We start from the raw sequence: 15,476 nt of genomic DNA, 5'->3' as shown, positions 1-15,476 counted from the left end.
TCTCTCTCTCTCTCTCTCTCTCTCTCTCTCTCTCTCCTTCCCTCCCTCTCTCCCTCCCTCCCTCCCCCCCCGTCCTCCTCCCTCTCCACCTTTCCTTCTCTTCCTGTCTTCCTTCCTGGCCCTCTGTGTCTAGCCTCTTTGACTGCACTGAAAAACTAAAAAGGGGCCTGTATATTGTGCAGTGCAGTTTCTGGCCCACATGAGCTCAATTTGATGTTTCTGATGGCTGATTCTTTCATGTCCAAGGAAGGAAGGTGCAGATATGGGTCTTCAAATACCACCCAAGAGAAACTACAGAGTAAAATGTTTTGATAAAATTATATTTATTATAATACAGATTGTTGAGGATGTAATTTGGGTACTGGATACCCTGAGGCCTAAATCTGACATTTTTAAAATCTCAGGGCTACTACAAAAGATCTATTTTTATCAATGCAGGTACTGTAGTTGGCAGGATTTCTTCTTCTGAAATGAAACATCCAGCAGGCCATTTCTGATTATGTTGTGTATTTTTAGATGTTACCATTGAGTTATATTTATAGTATAGACTACTGAATCCTATCTTAAATATGCAAAATATATGCATAACTAACCTCCCAAGCTGTGTTCCGTGCTCTATATTACACCCGTAATGTAGCCCATGTTTAAGTTGTTCTCCCAAAGTCTTGGAAAGAAGCTTAGTATTTGCTTGTAAAATGTAAGCATGAGGAGTGCGTGTGGTATGTGGCCCTCTGCACACCACATCCTGCTCATAGCACAGTTTTAAAGGTAAAATTAGGAGAGCACAGGTATGTAATAAGGTCAGTGTTCTTACACAGATAAAACTCCAGACACCAGGGATGGGGATGAGCTGAAAGGAGCTGTCTCCAGGGTTGTCCTTGTATCAGTGTCCGAGAGTATTGAGTGTGGGTTATGGCGTTGGAGAAGGTTAAATTGCACTGAGGCATTGCTCTGGCACTTGCACAGCCTCCAAAGCTCAAAACCCCCAGATTGCCTGTTCTGTTTCTCAGGACACCATAGGTCACGGTGGAGCCCGGTTCATGTTTTGCTGCTAACATTGGAAGGGACAATTCTCAGTATCCTTTTGGTCACTCTCATGGTGATATCTGGTGTTTTGGAGGCAAACTAGAGCTTGTAAAACCTGTCTGATAGCAAAGCATGCCTCTCCCCACTTGGGGAAGGAAAAACTCTGGGAGCTGATAAGAAGGTAACACACACGGAACCTTTTTAGCAATTAGAGAAATCACTTTGCTTGAAAGGCCTGTGGAATGACCCTGCCTTGTACAACACTTTTCATCAGTAATTTTCAGCCATTGTCCTTTGTCTCTGGTAGCCCATGAAGGCACTCATGCCTCAGGGTCTGCTCTTCAGGCAGGATGGCCCAGATTTTAAATTTACATTTTTGTATACCTGATCAAATCAAGAACTATCTTATAGTCATTCAGAATGTTAACAAACTGAATAAACAATTTTGTCCCAAATGAATTAACTCATGGCTCCCGCTCTTCACTTATTCATCAAGAATTTATTATGCATCTGCCCTGAACCATGCACTGTACCGAATATAGGCAATTAAGAGATTAATGCAGTAAAATCCCTGAGCAGAACAGCCTCATGGCAGATAGAAGTACTGTATTTATGTAGTGCACCATTATTTTCTAATAGGACACAGTGAGGATGTAGGCAAGGAAGTTATTTAGTTGAGATGGCTGATTAGGAATGCTCATGTGAATCCATACTATAAGAGGGATTCATACTATAAGACCCATACCCCTCACACTGTCTGGTAGATCAGAAACCAGAGGCCAGTTGACCCAGAGACCTAGGATATATTCAAAGAAGATGGGAAAAAAGTCAATGAAATGATGTCCAGTGATATGATATTCTTCTATATTGGTACCTAACCCAATTGTCATCAGAGAGGCTTCATCCAGTAACTGATGGAACAGATGAGGAGACCCACAGCCAAACATTAGGAGGAGCTTGGAGAACCCTAGGGAAGATGGGGAGGAAGAATTGTAGGAGCCAGAAGGGTCAAGGACACCACAAGAAAACCCACAGAATCAACTGTCCTTGACTCCTAGGAGCTCATGGAGACTGAACTGACAATCAAGAGTCTGAATGGGTACCTTCTGGGTATATTTTATAGATGTATATCTTGGTGTTGTTGTGGGATTCCTAACAGAGAGAGAAGGGGCTGTTTCTGGTGCTTTTGCCTGCTTTGGGTACCCTTGTCCTCTTACTGAGAGAATAAATTAAAAAAAATAACTTTAAAAAAAAAAGAAAAAGAATTCTCATGTTAGCATGACCTTAAAGAGTTCAATGTAAGAAGGAGAGAAAAAGTAGTAGTGGCCTTCATAGAGGGAAGTGTCCAGACTCAGACACGTGAATGATTTCTATGTAGATAATGGGAGCCACCATCTAATTCTTGTAGCACACCAATACTGCTGCACAAACCGGCGTCCATTCTGGTTGGCTGGTGTCTGCGCCCCTACACTAGCTAAGCACATTAGGGTTCTGACAGGTATAACCATCCTAGGTTCAAGAAGCGATGGTCGAGAAGTTCAGATATGATACGGTAGCAGGGATATTTAAGTCTTTCAGAAAACTTAAAAACAAAAAGTTGGGTTTCATTCTTGGAATAACGCCACATGGCATGAAGACGTTGGTTTCCTATGTTTGAGAAGAAAGACAGTGAGTAAAGGATTACAGTTTTGAAGGAACTGGAATGCCACCCGAGGTGGGGCAGTCTCTAGATGGCCTTTCCTTCAGTCTTTGCTCCAAACTTTGTCTCCGTGTTTCTTCCTATGAAGGTTTTGTTCCCCCTTCTAAAAAGGACTGAAGCCTCAGCACTTTGGTTGTCTTTCTTGAGCTTTATGTTGTCTGTGGATTGTATCTTAGGTAATCTGAGCTTTTGGGTTAATATTCACTTACCAGTAAGTGCATAGCATGTGTGTTCTGTGGATGATATTTTCTAGTTCCATCCATTTGCTTATGAATTTCAGGAAGTCATTATTTTTGATTGCTGAGTAGTACTCCATCGTGTAGATGTACCACATTTTCTGTATCCATTCCTCTGTTGAAGGGCATCTGGGTTCTTTCCAGCATCTGGCTATTATAAATAAGGCTTCTACCCAAAAGATGCCTCAACATATAAAAGAGACACATGCTCCACTATGTTCATCGCAGCCTTATTTATAATAGCCAGAAACTGGAAAGAACCCAGATGCCCTTCAACAGAGGAATGGATACAGAAAATGTGGTACATCTACACAATGGAATATTACTCAGCTATCAAAAACAACGAGTTTATGAAATTCGTAGGCAAATGGTTGGAACCGGAAAATATCATCCTGAGTGAGCTAACCCAATCACAGAAAGACATACATGGTATGCACTCATTGATAAGTGGCTATTAGCCCAAATGTTTGAATTACCCTAGATCCCTAGAACAAAGGAAACTCAAGACGGATGATCAAAATGTGAATGCTTCACTCCTTCTTTAAATGAGGAAAAAGAATACCCTTGGCAGGGAAGGGAGAGGCAAAGATTAAAACAGAGACTGAAGGAACACCCATTCAGAGCCTGCCCCACATGTGGCCCATACATATACAGCCACCCAATTAGACAAGATGGATGAAGCAAAGAAGTGCAGACTGGCCGGATGTAGATCGCTCCTGAGAGACACAGCCAGAATACAGCAAATACAGAGGCGAATGCCAGCAGCAAACCACTGAACTGAGAATAGGACCCCCGTTGAAGGAATCAGAGAAAGAACTGGAAGAGCTTGAAGGGGCTCGAGACCCCTAATGAACAACAACGCCAAGCAACCAGAGCTTCCAGGGACTAAGCCACTACCTAAAGACTATACATGGACTGACCCTGGACTCTGACCTCATAGGTAGCAATGAATATCCTAGTAAGAGCACCAGTGGAAGGGGAAGCCCTGGGTCCTGCTAAGACTGAACCCCCAGTGAACTAGACTGTTGGGGGGAGGGCGGCAATGGGGGGAGGGTTCGGAGGGGAACACCCATAAGGAAGGGGAGGGGGGAGGGGGATGTTTGCCCGGAAACCGGGAAAGGGAATAACACTCGAAATGTATATAAGAAATACTCAAGTTAATAAAATAAAAAAAAAAAGAAAAACCTCAGGGTACTATAGATATAATAAAAATTGTATAATTTTCAACATTAAAAAAATAAATAAATAAGGCTTCTATGAACATAGTGTCCTTGTTATATGTTAGAACATCTTTTGGAAATATGCCCAGGAGTGGTATAGCTGGGTCCTCAAGTGGTGCAATGTCCCATTATCTGAAGAACTGCCAGACCAATTTTCAGAGTGGTTGTATCAGTCTGCAATCCCACCACCAATGGAGGAGTGTTCCTCTTTCTCCACATCCAGCATCTGCTGTCACCTGAGTTTTTGATCTTAGCCATTCTGACTGGTGTGAGGTGGGATCTCAGGGTTGTTTTGGTTTGCATTTCCCTGATGACTCAGGATGTAGAGCATTTCTTTAGGTGCTTCTCAGCCATTCGGCATTCCTCAGCTGAGAATTCTTTGTTTTAGAGTGCCATGCTTTGTGTTCCATGATCGTCTTTGGGAAATGCAGAAAACAGAGAAATGAGGTAGAATGTCAGGTTTTAATAATCGGTGATGGTAAACCTGGCATACACTTAGTTGAGTAGGCATCAAGGTCCCGTTTTCAGAGAAATTAGTAGTTTGGGTTCTGTGACATAAACGGATGACTGCAGGTCTCAGTTATTTATCTGAGCCTGGTGCACTGGCACAGTGGGTTTATTCCACCAAGAAACTCTCTGTGAAGCTCCCTTGATGATCAGAGTCAACTTATGGAGCCTGTTGTGCAGAGGAGGCAGAAATGATGGCTCCTCTACAAAGAGAAAGACTTGCAGTGGAGTGGACTCGACTCTACATTTCACTGGCAATGTGGGAAAGATAAACTAATGATGCATAGAAAAATGGTAGTAGTAGTAGTAGTAGTAGTAGTAGTAAACAGTAGTAGTAGTAGTAGTAGTAGTAGTAGTAGAAGTAATGGTAGTGGTAGTGGTAATGGTAGTAGATGATGGAGGTAGTAGTAGTAGTAGCAGTAGTAGTAGTAGTAATAGTAGTGGTAGTGGTAGTGGTAGTAGTAGCAGTAGCAGTAGTAGTAGTAGTAGTAGTAGTAGTGGTGGTAGCGGTAGTGGTAGTAGATGGTGGAGGTAGTAGTAGTAGCAGTAGTAGTAGTAATAGTAGTGGTAGTGGTAGCGGTAGTGGTAGTAGATGGTGGAGGTAGTAGTAGTAGCAGTAGTAGTAGTAGTAGTAGTAGTAGTAGTAGTAGTGGTAGTGGTAGTGGTAGTAGATGGTGGAGGTAGTAGTAGTAGCAGTAGTAGTAGTAATAGTAGTGGTAGTGGTAGCGGTAGTGGTAGTAGATGGTGGAGGTAGTAGTAGTAGCAGTAGTAGTAGTAGTAGTAGTAGTAGTAGTAGTAGTGGTAGTGGTAGTGGTAGTAGATGGTGGTGGTGGTAGTAGTATCAGTAGTAGTAGTAGTAGTGGTAGTAGTAGTAGTAGTAGTAGCAGCAGTAGTAGTAGTTAGTAGCATAGGTTGAAAAAGCATTCTGTTTTTTTTAGTAGTGTATTTACAAAATAGTACCAGATGACTAAAATGAGACAATAAAAGAAAAGTGTAATATAATTTTCAGAAAATAGCAAACACCTCAAGGGAGTAGAGTAGCATTCAGGAAACAGGAAGTCAGGCTTCAGTCCTGTCTCAACATAACAGGTTGCCATTTGTTCGAGTGTTAGAACTCATTGCACCATTCTTTGTGACCGAATTTAGTCTGTAAGGGGCTAGAATGGTTCTTTAGCATAGGAGCCCTGCAATTCAGTGGGTGCCTCCTGAAACTGAGGAGTAGGTAGACAGTTCTGAGGGCATGACTGTACTTCTTTGTGAGCTGGAGAGACAGCACTCAGGGGAGAAGTTCAGTCCCTCTATTGCCAGTGTGATGTATGAACAGACACTTGGAATTTTTAAGCTTTGGATTTAATGAGGGAATATCAGATTATTAAGTGTGTTCAAAGGGTGGTGAGAAGCTAGAGAGCACACTCTGATTTTAGTTGTTTGTGGTCAACTTGCATTGTTCTTATTGAATATGTGAGTGGATTGTTAAAATTCCCGTGGAAGGATCACATGACAAGGAAGGACAGTGATGCGGGCTTTGACAGTGGATTGTACCAGTGCTGAGCCTTCCCAGTGACATAAGTAAACTAAAGTGTTGTAAACATATCATGCCCTTGGGCTGTCGTCCACCTTGGGTCAATTTTAAGGGATAAAGGAGTCATAGCAGTTTTGATTTTATTACACAATGTTAATTTTCTTCAGAATACACCTATGTATTTTTAGAGACTAATGTTCAAATTAATAGAAGCCACTAAATGAAACTAGATATCTATTATATGTTCTAATAATTTGCATTTGTGCTCTGTTATCTTTGTATTTTGGTTATCTCCCTGTTTGAGGGCCAATTTTATATTCATAATCCACTCTTACGATAAGAATGACAAAAATGTAAAAGAAAAACTTACACATTCTAGTCTATTTCTCTGCAGTGCCATTGGATAAAGAACTGTGGGGAGTATTGAGCGTAAAAAAATCCATTTCCCTTGAAAGATGTTGACTGTTGAACCCTTGTAGAATTAAGCAAATAAAAGCATCCTTAATTCCATTTCAATTTTGTCTCAAAATGGTGTGGATTGGAAGCTGGGGAGACAGCTCAGTTTGTAAAGTGCTTGCCGTACGAATTGGGATTCCCAGAACCCATATTAAAGAAGAAAAACAAAAAACAAAATAAAACATAAAAACCAGAGGCACAGTGACAGAGGCAGGAGCATCCCTGAGGTTTGTAGCTATATGCACACAAACACATACACGTGCCTACCCTGCACACACACAAAGGTACAGATACAACTGTCTCTGTAGCCAGAAGAAGGAGACACACACAGCCTCTGAGGCAGCCACATATCATTGTAGCAACTATGCATCACTGCTCAGGCAGATCAATATTCCCTGAAACAGTGCAGGAGAACTCTTTAAATGACTTTATTCCAGTACACAGCTCTAATTGTAGTGATAACTTCAGCTTAATGTGGCTTATTGGAAATGAAAGTGCAGTAAGTGGGAACCAACGCCTAGCAACACAGAAATGCCTTGTAGTTTTCTGTAAAACATTTAAATAATAATGCATCGAGAATGTCTCAAAATGTGTTATGATAAGGCAGTTATTTAAAAGGTTGAATGTCAAAGAGAGTTGTTTAAATTTTAAAAACATTGACATTTCAAAGCTGGATTGTTGTTTCTGTGCCAGATTTGCTCTGTACCCAAGTTATGAAGTCAAAACCCAGCGTTTGTATACTTAATACAACCAGCCGGGTACGGACAATTGTTATGCATATTATTTGTGGAAATAGGTGATAGATGTTATCAAGATTAAGCTTTTGAAAGTGATGTGGAGAGTTGTTTCCTTTGCAAATGTATAAGGTATCAGTTGTACAAAGGAGCATCATAGCATAAAAATGTGAGGAGGGGGAAAGAGAGCCATGGCCTTGATGTGTTTAGAACTGCTTCATCTGTCCTCCCTGAAGTTTCCTGGTCCTTGGGTATTGGTCCTCACTTACTGAGTTACCTAGTCTTTTTTTTTTTTTTTTTTTTTTTTTTTTTATGAGCTAGAGTCTTACTATATAGCTCAAGTGGTCTTCAGTTTGTGACACTCTTGCTTTTAGGTCCCGAGGGCAGGGACTCAGCTACGTTTCAAAATGTTTTGAAAAATTATTTGAGAATTTTATACAATGTATTTTGATCTTGTTCACCTCATTCCCCAACTCTTCCCAGGTTGCCCCTCATCTCCTTACCCTTTAAACTTCTCTCTCTCTCTCTCTCTCTCTCTCTCTCTCTCTCTCTCTCTTTCTCTCTCCCTCCCTCCCTCCCTTTCCTTCCCTTCCTCCCTCTCCCTTTCCCTCTCCTGTGCACCCCCTGCTCTCCTTTTAATAATAAATAGTAGAGTCTAATATGTGCTGCCCTAATACTCTTGGGCATAAGGCCTGCCCTGGAAAGTGGTTCATCTACCATGGGTCACGCTCTTCAAGAGAATTGACTCTCCCTCTCCCAGCAGTTACCTGTTCTTGCTTGGGTAGTACTTCATAGTCACCCTTCTGCCCTGTGCTTGGATTTTGTCCGTCTCGAGCTTGCACAATTCTTGTGTATGCAGTCACAACTGCTGTGAATTCATATTTTCAACACTGCCCCGTTGTAGCTAGACTGTTTCATTCAGTCATCCATTGCCTCCGGCTTTCACAGTATTTGCCCCCACCTCTTCTGTAATGATCTTGGAGCCTCACAGGGAGGAGCATGAGACAGTTGTCTCATTTAGGGATTTGCTCTCCAATGTCTTTTTTGTTCTTTTCATGTTGACTAGTTGTGAGTCTCTGTGCTAATTGCCTTCTACTGCAAGAAAACCTTTCTCTAACAAGAGCTGAGAGATGCACTCATCTCTGAGGCTAACAATAAGTTGTTAGGAGTTGGCTTAATTTTGAGTTTGTTTAGCAGAATATTGCTAGTGGGTTTTTCTTTAGGGCCTATGACCAACAGGTGCTTGGCCCTGATCATGGTTCCAGGTAGGGTTCTATCTTTTGGAGTGGGCCTAAAATCTAGAAAGTGGTTACTTCCACACTAATGTCACGATGCACCAGTGGGCCTATCTTGCCACCAATTATTATTGTAGCTCACAGCTGAGTAAGGGTGGTGACTCCTGTAAATAGCATGTTTCAGAAACATGATGGATAATCAGTCCCATGAGACTTCCATGCCAGTACCAACTTTATTTCTCTATGATCTATAACTCAAGTACCTGGTATTTTCAGCAATGGCGTTTTACTGTCAAGTTTCAGGGGTAAACAAGAGCAATGCTAATATTTTATAATATTTGGCATCTGTGGGACTCCAGGGTCCACCTATTCCAAAAGAGGTATCTTGTTTCTACTACTAGGCTTTTGTTTGTTAGCTTATGCTGTCTAATGTTCACTGTTGTAGAGGAGTGGTATTTACATTTGTTTATATATATATATATGATGTATATTTATATGTATTTTCTAGGCATATATTAAAGTAGTAGGTTTTCATATGATGTCTTCAAAACTCTATTATTAGTTTTCCCTGCCCATCCTCCCTGCTCTACTCTGCAGCCCCACACCCGATTTCATCCCTCTATGCTGTCACTCTTGTTTCCATGCTTATATCACAGCAGCGTATCTCTCCTCTCTCTAAAGTCCTCCCTCTCTATGGTTTCTTTCTAGTCTCCTGTAGGTACCCCAAACAAAACACACATATATGAAGACTCAAAGCTAATACCTAGCGTGAGAAAGCATGCAGCCTTTGCTTTTCTGGGCCTGGATAGTTTACTCGGGATGATCGTTTTCAACCTTAACCCAGACTGTCGCCGGTGTTCAGAGATGTATTCAGAGCATTTATGAGATGTCTCGGGCTACGTGTGCATTTAAAATAGTCTATAAATCCTAGTAAGATTTACTCTTGATTTACTTGTATTGAATTATGAAGCAGAAGGCAACCTTGATGTCCTTCATCTGCAAAATGTAGTGATGGGAGGTGGTGGTGGTGGTGAATAAAGGTTGAAATTCACCTTTATATTATTTATTAGTTTAGCTCTTGTAACAATAACTCAAATACACATCCAAATGCAGCTTGTGACTATGAAGAATGTGCAGTTGGTATAACTACAGGAAGTATGGCACTGTGACATCTTCCATTCAGATGTCAATATCAGAATGGTCATTTTTTTCCCAATATAAAAAACAAGGGATTTTACTCTGCATCTTTTTTTATCCTTCTGTAGGGATGTTACTTTCTTACTGACATAGGAATCACAGATTTATTGATAGTGCTGGTAAAATGAGCACATCAGTATAACTTTTGGAAGGATTTGTCAAATTTCCATTTTCAAGGTTATTAAGTCTCCATACTTATCAATGTCCGAAGAGAATGTGAAGCAGTGTACATAGGCTGTTCTGCCTGGCTGCTTCAATAGCTCATTAGCATATTTCTACTTGAGATCTTTGCAGCATTAGCGGTGTTCCTGGTGCTGTTATATATTTCTTCAAAGAAGTATGTATTTATATCCAGCGTTATACTTTCTTGCAAAAATAGTAATAACACTTTCAAAATACTGATGGGAAATGAGTCTCAATAAATATGTGTGTTTTCTTGAGGTAGAGAGACAGGATTCTCAGAGCTCCAGTATCCTCTGTATAATACACTGTAGGTCAGATCTATTTTAGTTAGATGCTTACTAAGTGCAGTTTAAAAGTTTCTTTTCCTTTCTTTCTTTCTTTCTTTTTTTTTTAATTCTGACTTTCCAGTAAACACTTGGGAAAATGTCCTTGGAATGGCTTTTTCTCTAAGTGCCTGGACGTGGGAGTGCATTCAGACGCGAAGCAGAAAGCCCCTTAAATTCCCTTTGCGGAATCAGTCCAGTTAGTGGCACTCCTAGAAAGAGTGTCTCTTACTGCTTTTAACAGGAACGAGATTGCAAAAGATTTCAAGAAGTGGAAAATGGAATGGGGGTTTTCTGGTCAGTCCTATGGCTCATGACTTATTTGTTGCTTTTTTAGGACATTAATTTTTTCCTCCACCAACTGGGATCTTTTTCTACAAGTAAATATTTGACAATAATAGCTAAGATGCTATGTAGTGAGATATTTATATCCAGGACTCCAAAAATCAATTTTCAGTTTCTATAGGAATGGAAACAGCCGGGAAATGGTGAACTGGGAGCCATCTGTAACACGTGAAGCTCCTTTTCCCTCACTGGTTCCTTCTATTCTGTTGTTTCATGTTCACAGTATCCCTGTGCTGCAAGCAACATGGACATTGGCTTTTGTCTCCCTTTCAGTGCTGGGGATCAAACCTAGGGCTACGTATGTACTAGGCACACAGTGCAGCACTGACCTGTTAACCCCAGTTCACATTTGCTCTTTGTTGTAACTGAGCTGAATCCTAGAGGCAGCTCTCTGGTTCTCAGTGTGACCGACATAATCTGGATATTACACAGTGTGATTTTCTTATACCCTAGGTTTCTTCTCTGCCATCACCACTTGAACAACCAGTGTCAGCTGAGAGCAGGCTGTGACTCTACGTCCTCAATCACCAGCCCTTCTGATTCCCACAATGAGCTCTCCGGTGCAGCCAGGTCAGTCCTGTTACTTTGAGAACTGGGAATGTACTTTATTTGGAGGATATTGCTTTGTGTGTGCTGCTTCAAGTCAGGCAATCGACATAATCAAGGAGCGACTTTTCATGAAGATTAAGCAATAGAGTAATATATTTTGAGTTTTGAATTCTATGGTTAATTCTCTATTAACCCAGTTTACTTTCTGAGTAATTTCATTTGCATTGTTGTCTGAGCACTGGGTGTTGACTCATCTGTTTCTAAATGAATGTTCAGATTAAGTTATGTGCAGCTATAAAAAAAAAATGAGGCAAGAATTTAATTCATACCCGTAGTCTTCCTATTTGTTTTTAAATTGTGCTGTCAGGCTGGGAGTCAGTTCGTGTGTTCCGTCTCTGACACACAGGAAGGATATTTTTCCTCCCCACCCTTCTTTGCTGCCCCTCCTGTTTCCTATATACGTATTTAATAATAATCTCAGCACCTGCTTCCTATGAGACCAGAGTGATATGTGTGGTTTAGTACTGCTGTGAGGAGGGCAGCCAACACCCATGCCTGCAGGAACAGGGCGTTGCTTTTGGAGCAAATATGATCCAAGTTTTGAGAAGATGGAGTAGAGTCAACTACATGTTAGTCACAAATAGACTGTCAAAGCGTTCTCTGCTTCAGTCATTACAGGGGTGTTTTTCTCAGTATATTCTGTGGCACGGTGTTAAATTTGAGTTACCCCATTCTCCAGGTCAAAGACAATGTAATGTGATATTCGGAGCTCATAAGAGCAAACCATTCGCCAATGCCTTCCCCCTCGGGAGTGTTGCACCTACCGGAACTGCTCTCTGTTCCCACCGTCTTCTCTCCCATTCTGCATGCCTCCATTAGGCTGTGCTGACTGAAAATTATAGGAAAGTTGAACTTGGTTATAAAGGCTGTGAAGATAGTCCAGAGTTTTGATCATGGATGAGGTTTATAATTGGGGCTGTGTCATCTAGTTGGACAGGTGAAAGGTTACCTGAGTCCTTGAATAGCCTAATGCCTCAGCTCTCAAAGGTCAGCATGCAGTGACATCTATCAGAGAGTTTGTTTGAACAGTCTTATATGCAGAAGGTTTTTTTTTTTTTTACTTCATCTATTTGTGGTTGTTTGAATAAAAATGGTCCCCATAGGTCCAGAGGAAGGGACATTATTTGGTGGTGTGACCTTGTTGGATTAGGTGTGGCTTTGTTGGAAGAAGTATATCACTAAGGGGTGGTGGGCTTTAAGGTCTTAGGAGCTCAGGACATGCCTACGAGATCACTGCTCACTTCTGCTGCCTGTGGATCAAGATGTCGAACTCTCAGCTCCTTCTCCAGCATCATGCATGCTCCCATGATTCCCGTCACCATGATAATGGAGATAACAGCTTCCACCTTTGAACCTGTGAGCCAGCCCTGGTTAAATGATTTTCTTTATGAGTTGCAGTGGTCATGGTGTCTGTTTACAGAAATGGAAACCCTAGGATAGAAGTGACTACCAGGGCCTGGGGTAATAGGCCAGACCATGTTTCTTGTGGCAGGAATATTGACTTTGGAACTCTGGATTGGGAAAGCGGTTGAATGTTTCAGTTGCCCACCTAAACATACAAAGCCCAATACACATCCATCCTTTAAGAACATTCATAACAACCTGTAAAGGTACAGCGTGGAATCCTAACGTCAGCCTCCATGTTGTCCCATGGCTACTCTGTCTCCTCCCCTCTTCCCTTCCTGTCTCTGTCTCTTCCTTCAAACTTTCTCCCACCCATCCTTACTTCCCGTCCAATGACAGGCCTCCTTCTAGCTTGTACCCATCTCACCTGTAACATCATCCCAGAGAAGACAGTGGTACTGAGGATGATTTGAACTGTAGGGGCCCAGATCAAGAGGTTTCAGAGGAGAAGAATTATAGTATGTGGCCTAAATACTGCTGCAATATTTTGGCAAAAAAAAAAAATGTGGCTTTGTTTTGCCCTTTCCCAAAAAGTCTGCTTGATGGTAAATTGAAGAGGTTCAGATTAATTTTATTGGCAGAGGAAATTTCAAAACAGCCTAAGATTGACTCTGTCCTGTGGTTATGAGTGTTTCTTATGAAGATCTCCAATGAAGAGGAACAAGCTGAGCAAGGAAAAATACAAAATTTCTAGTTTAAGGAGAAAAGGGGAGTCCAGGAAGTGGAATGGAGCTAAATCCTGTGTTCAAGAAGATAAACAAATCAAAGAAAAGCCTCATGTAAATGAAATATAGGGACCAGAGACTGCTAGGTAACACCCTACCCAGCTAAACTTGTGAAAAGGAGTTAACGAAAAGTACAGGGTCAGGTGTAGTGTTGCATGCCTTTAATCCCATTACTCTAGAAGCATAGGCAGGCAGATCTCTGAGTTTGAGACCAGCCTGTTCTAGTTTCTGGACAGTCAAGCTTAGGTAGTAAAGGAAACTATCAGAAAGGGAAACCTTGCGAAGATATAATTGAACGAAGGAGCCATATTCCAGCATCATCAAAAGTAGCAGAACTTGGCAGCTTCAGTCATACAATTCTGGCTTTAGAGTCAAGGATAGAAGAAAGGGTTTATGGAATCTCTCTTTCATGGCTAAGGACAGCTGCTGAAGCCAGACATATGTCAGGCGTTGTCTCCTGCAAAGAGGCCTAGAGAGGCCATTGCGTGAAGCTTTGAAGGCGAAGCTTGGGTTGCCTTGGAAACCCCAAAATGTTGGAGATGCCAGATCCATGGGATAACTTCTGAGAACTGCTGCTAACAGGGAGTGAAACCAGTCCAAGAGAAAGAAGTGTGGTACAGTCAACGAAGATAAATGAGTTGGTGATCTAAAAACCATTTTGAAATCGGACACGGAGGTAGAGAGTTTGGAGTTTGTACAGCTGGTTTTCAGTGTTGCTTTGGTCCATTATTTCCTCACTGTGCTCCCTTTTGGAATGGTAATGTATATCCTCTGCCATTATATGTCGGAAGAATGTGATCTGCTTTTTTGATTTTGATTTTGCAGGGGTTAGAGTTAAGAGATTGCCTTGAGTCTTGTAAGAGACTTTGAACTTTGGTCTTTTCAACAGTGCTGATAATGTGATAGACTACAGGAACTTTTGAAGGTAGACTAAATATATTCTACATTATGAAGTGACTATAAGCCTGTAGGGGCCAGAAAATGGAATGTAGTAGTTTGAATAAAAGCAGCCTCCACCATCAGTCCAGAGGGAGTAGGTGTGGAGTGGGGCTGTAGGAAGAAGTGCATCACTAAGGGGTGGTTGTCTTTGACGTCTCAGAATTTGAGCAATGCCTACTGGATCACAGTTAGCTTCTCCTGTTTGTGGATCAAGATGCAGAAACCTCAGCTTCATCTCCAGCACCATGTCTGCCTGGATGCTGCCATGCTTCCTGCCATGATGGTAATGGACTGAACCTGTGAACCAACCATAATTAAATAGCTTTTTGTTTTTAAATAAAAGTTGCCATGGTCATGGGGTCTCTTCACAACAAGAAATACCCTAACTTAGATACCATTTCAGAGGAAGCTAACAGCTGGTGATTTGTACAAGGTCCACTTGGTAAGAATGATATTGCTCGAATAAAATTTGGAAGTGCAGGTCTCAGTTTTTCTTCCTTTTCTTCTTTCTCTTTACCCCCAAAGAGCCTGTTGCAGTGTATTCTGTGAGTTGTGTTGTTCACTACAGTTGTAGGAGAGGATTATTAACCTTTGTATTGATAAAAAATAATATCTTTATTATTTATGCAGCATTTAAATATGTGGGTATTCATTTAAATTTAAATTTAATATTTCAAAATTGCACAGTTAAAAAAGGTACTTAACTTGGAGACACCATAATGAAATATAGTTTTTTCTCATAGTAATATTTGGCAATTAGAGTAAACATACCCTGCCTCACAGAATATTGATTTTATAATACTGATTTTATAATATAAAAATATCCTTTGAGGCTGCTATTTTAATGCAAAATTCTTGCCCATTATGGTAATTGTTCAATTAGGAGAAGTGAAAAAGTAGTCAATAAGTAAGAAGCCCATGAAGAAAGTGCATTTGATCTTAGAACCACTGATATTTTCTTGTACATTCTTTACTTAGCATATATGTAGTTCTGCTTGACATTGTATGAAAGTCTCAATTAACTAAGAAGTATTTACAGATGGAATTTGAAAATATCATCAGCATTGACTCCTATAGTTGTTATTTCCATTTACTGTGAAGAGTTTCAGAGACCTG

The 15,476-nt window shown here is 41.0% G+C and overlaps 1 protein-coding gene across 21 annotated transcripts in view; it reads left to right on the top strand.

The window, feature by feature from the left end:
* Positions 1-15,476, top strand: part of Hdac9 (histone deacetylase 9) — an 862,183-nt gene that overhangs the window by 74,341 nt on the left and 772,366 nt on the right. For all 21 annotated transcript variants that reach the window (XM_063262499.1, XM_063262495.1, XM_063262482.1 and 18 more), the window contains exon 2: positions 11,137-11,253. In XM_063262499.1, the coding sequence (XP_063118569.1) occupies positions 11,232-11,253 (22 nt within the window). In that variant the 5' untranslated portion in view covers positions 11,137-11,231. The remainder of the gene's footprint in view (positions 1-11,136; positions 11,254-15,476) is intronic.

This window comes from Rattus norvegicus, chromosome 6, assembly GCF_036323735.1.
Source record: "Rattus norvegicus strain BN/NHsdMcwi chromosome 6, GRCr8, whole genome shotgun sequence".
Lineage (NCBI taxonomy): Eukaryota > Metazoa > Chordata > Mammalia > Rodentia > Muridae > Rattus > Rattus norvegicus.
Note: the sequence above shows the minus strand (reverse complement) of the source record. Positions and strands in the feature narration are given on the sequence as shown.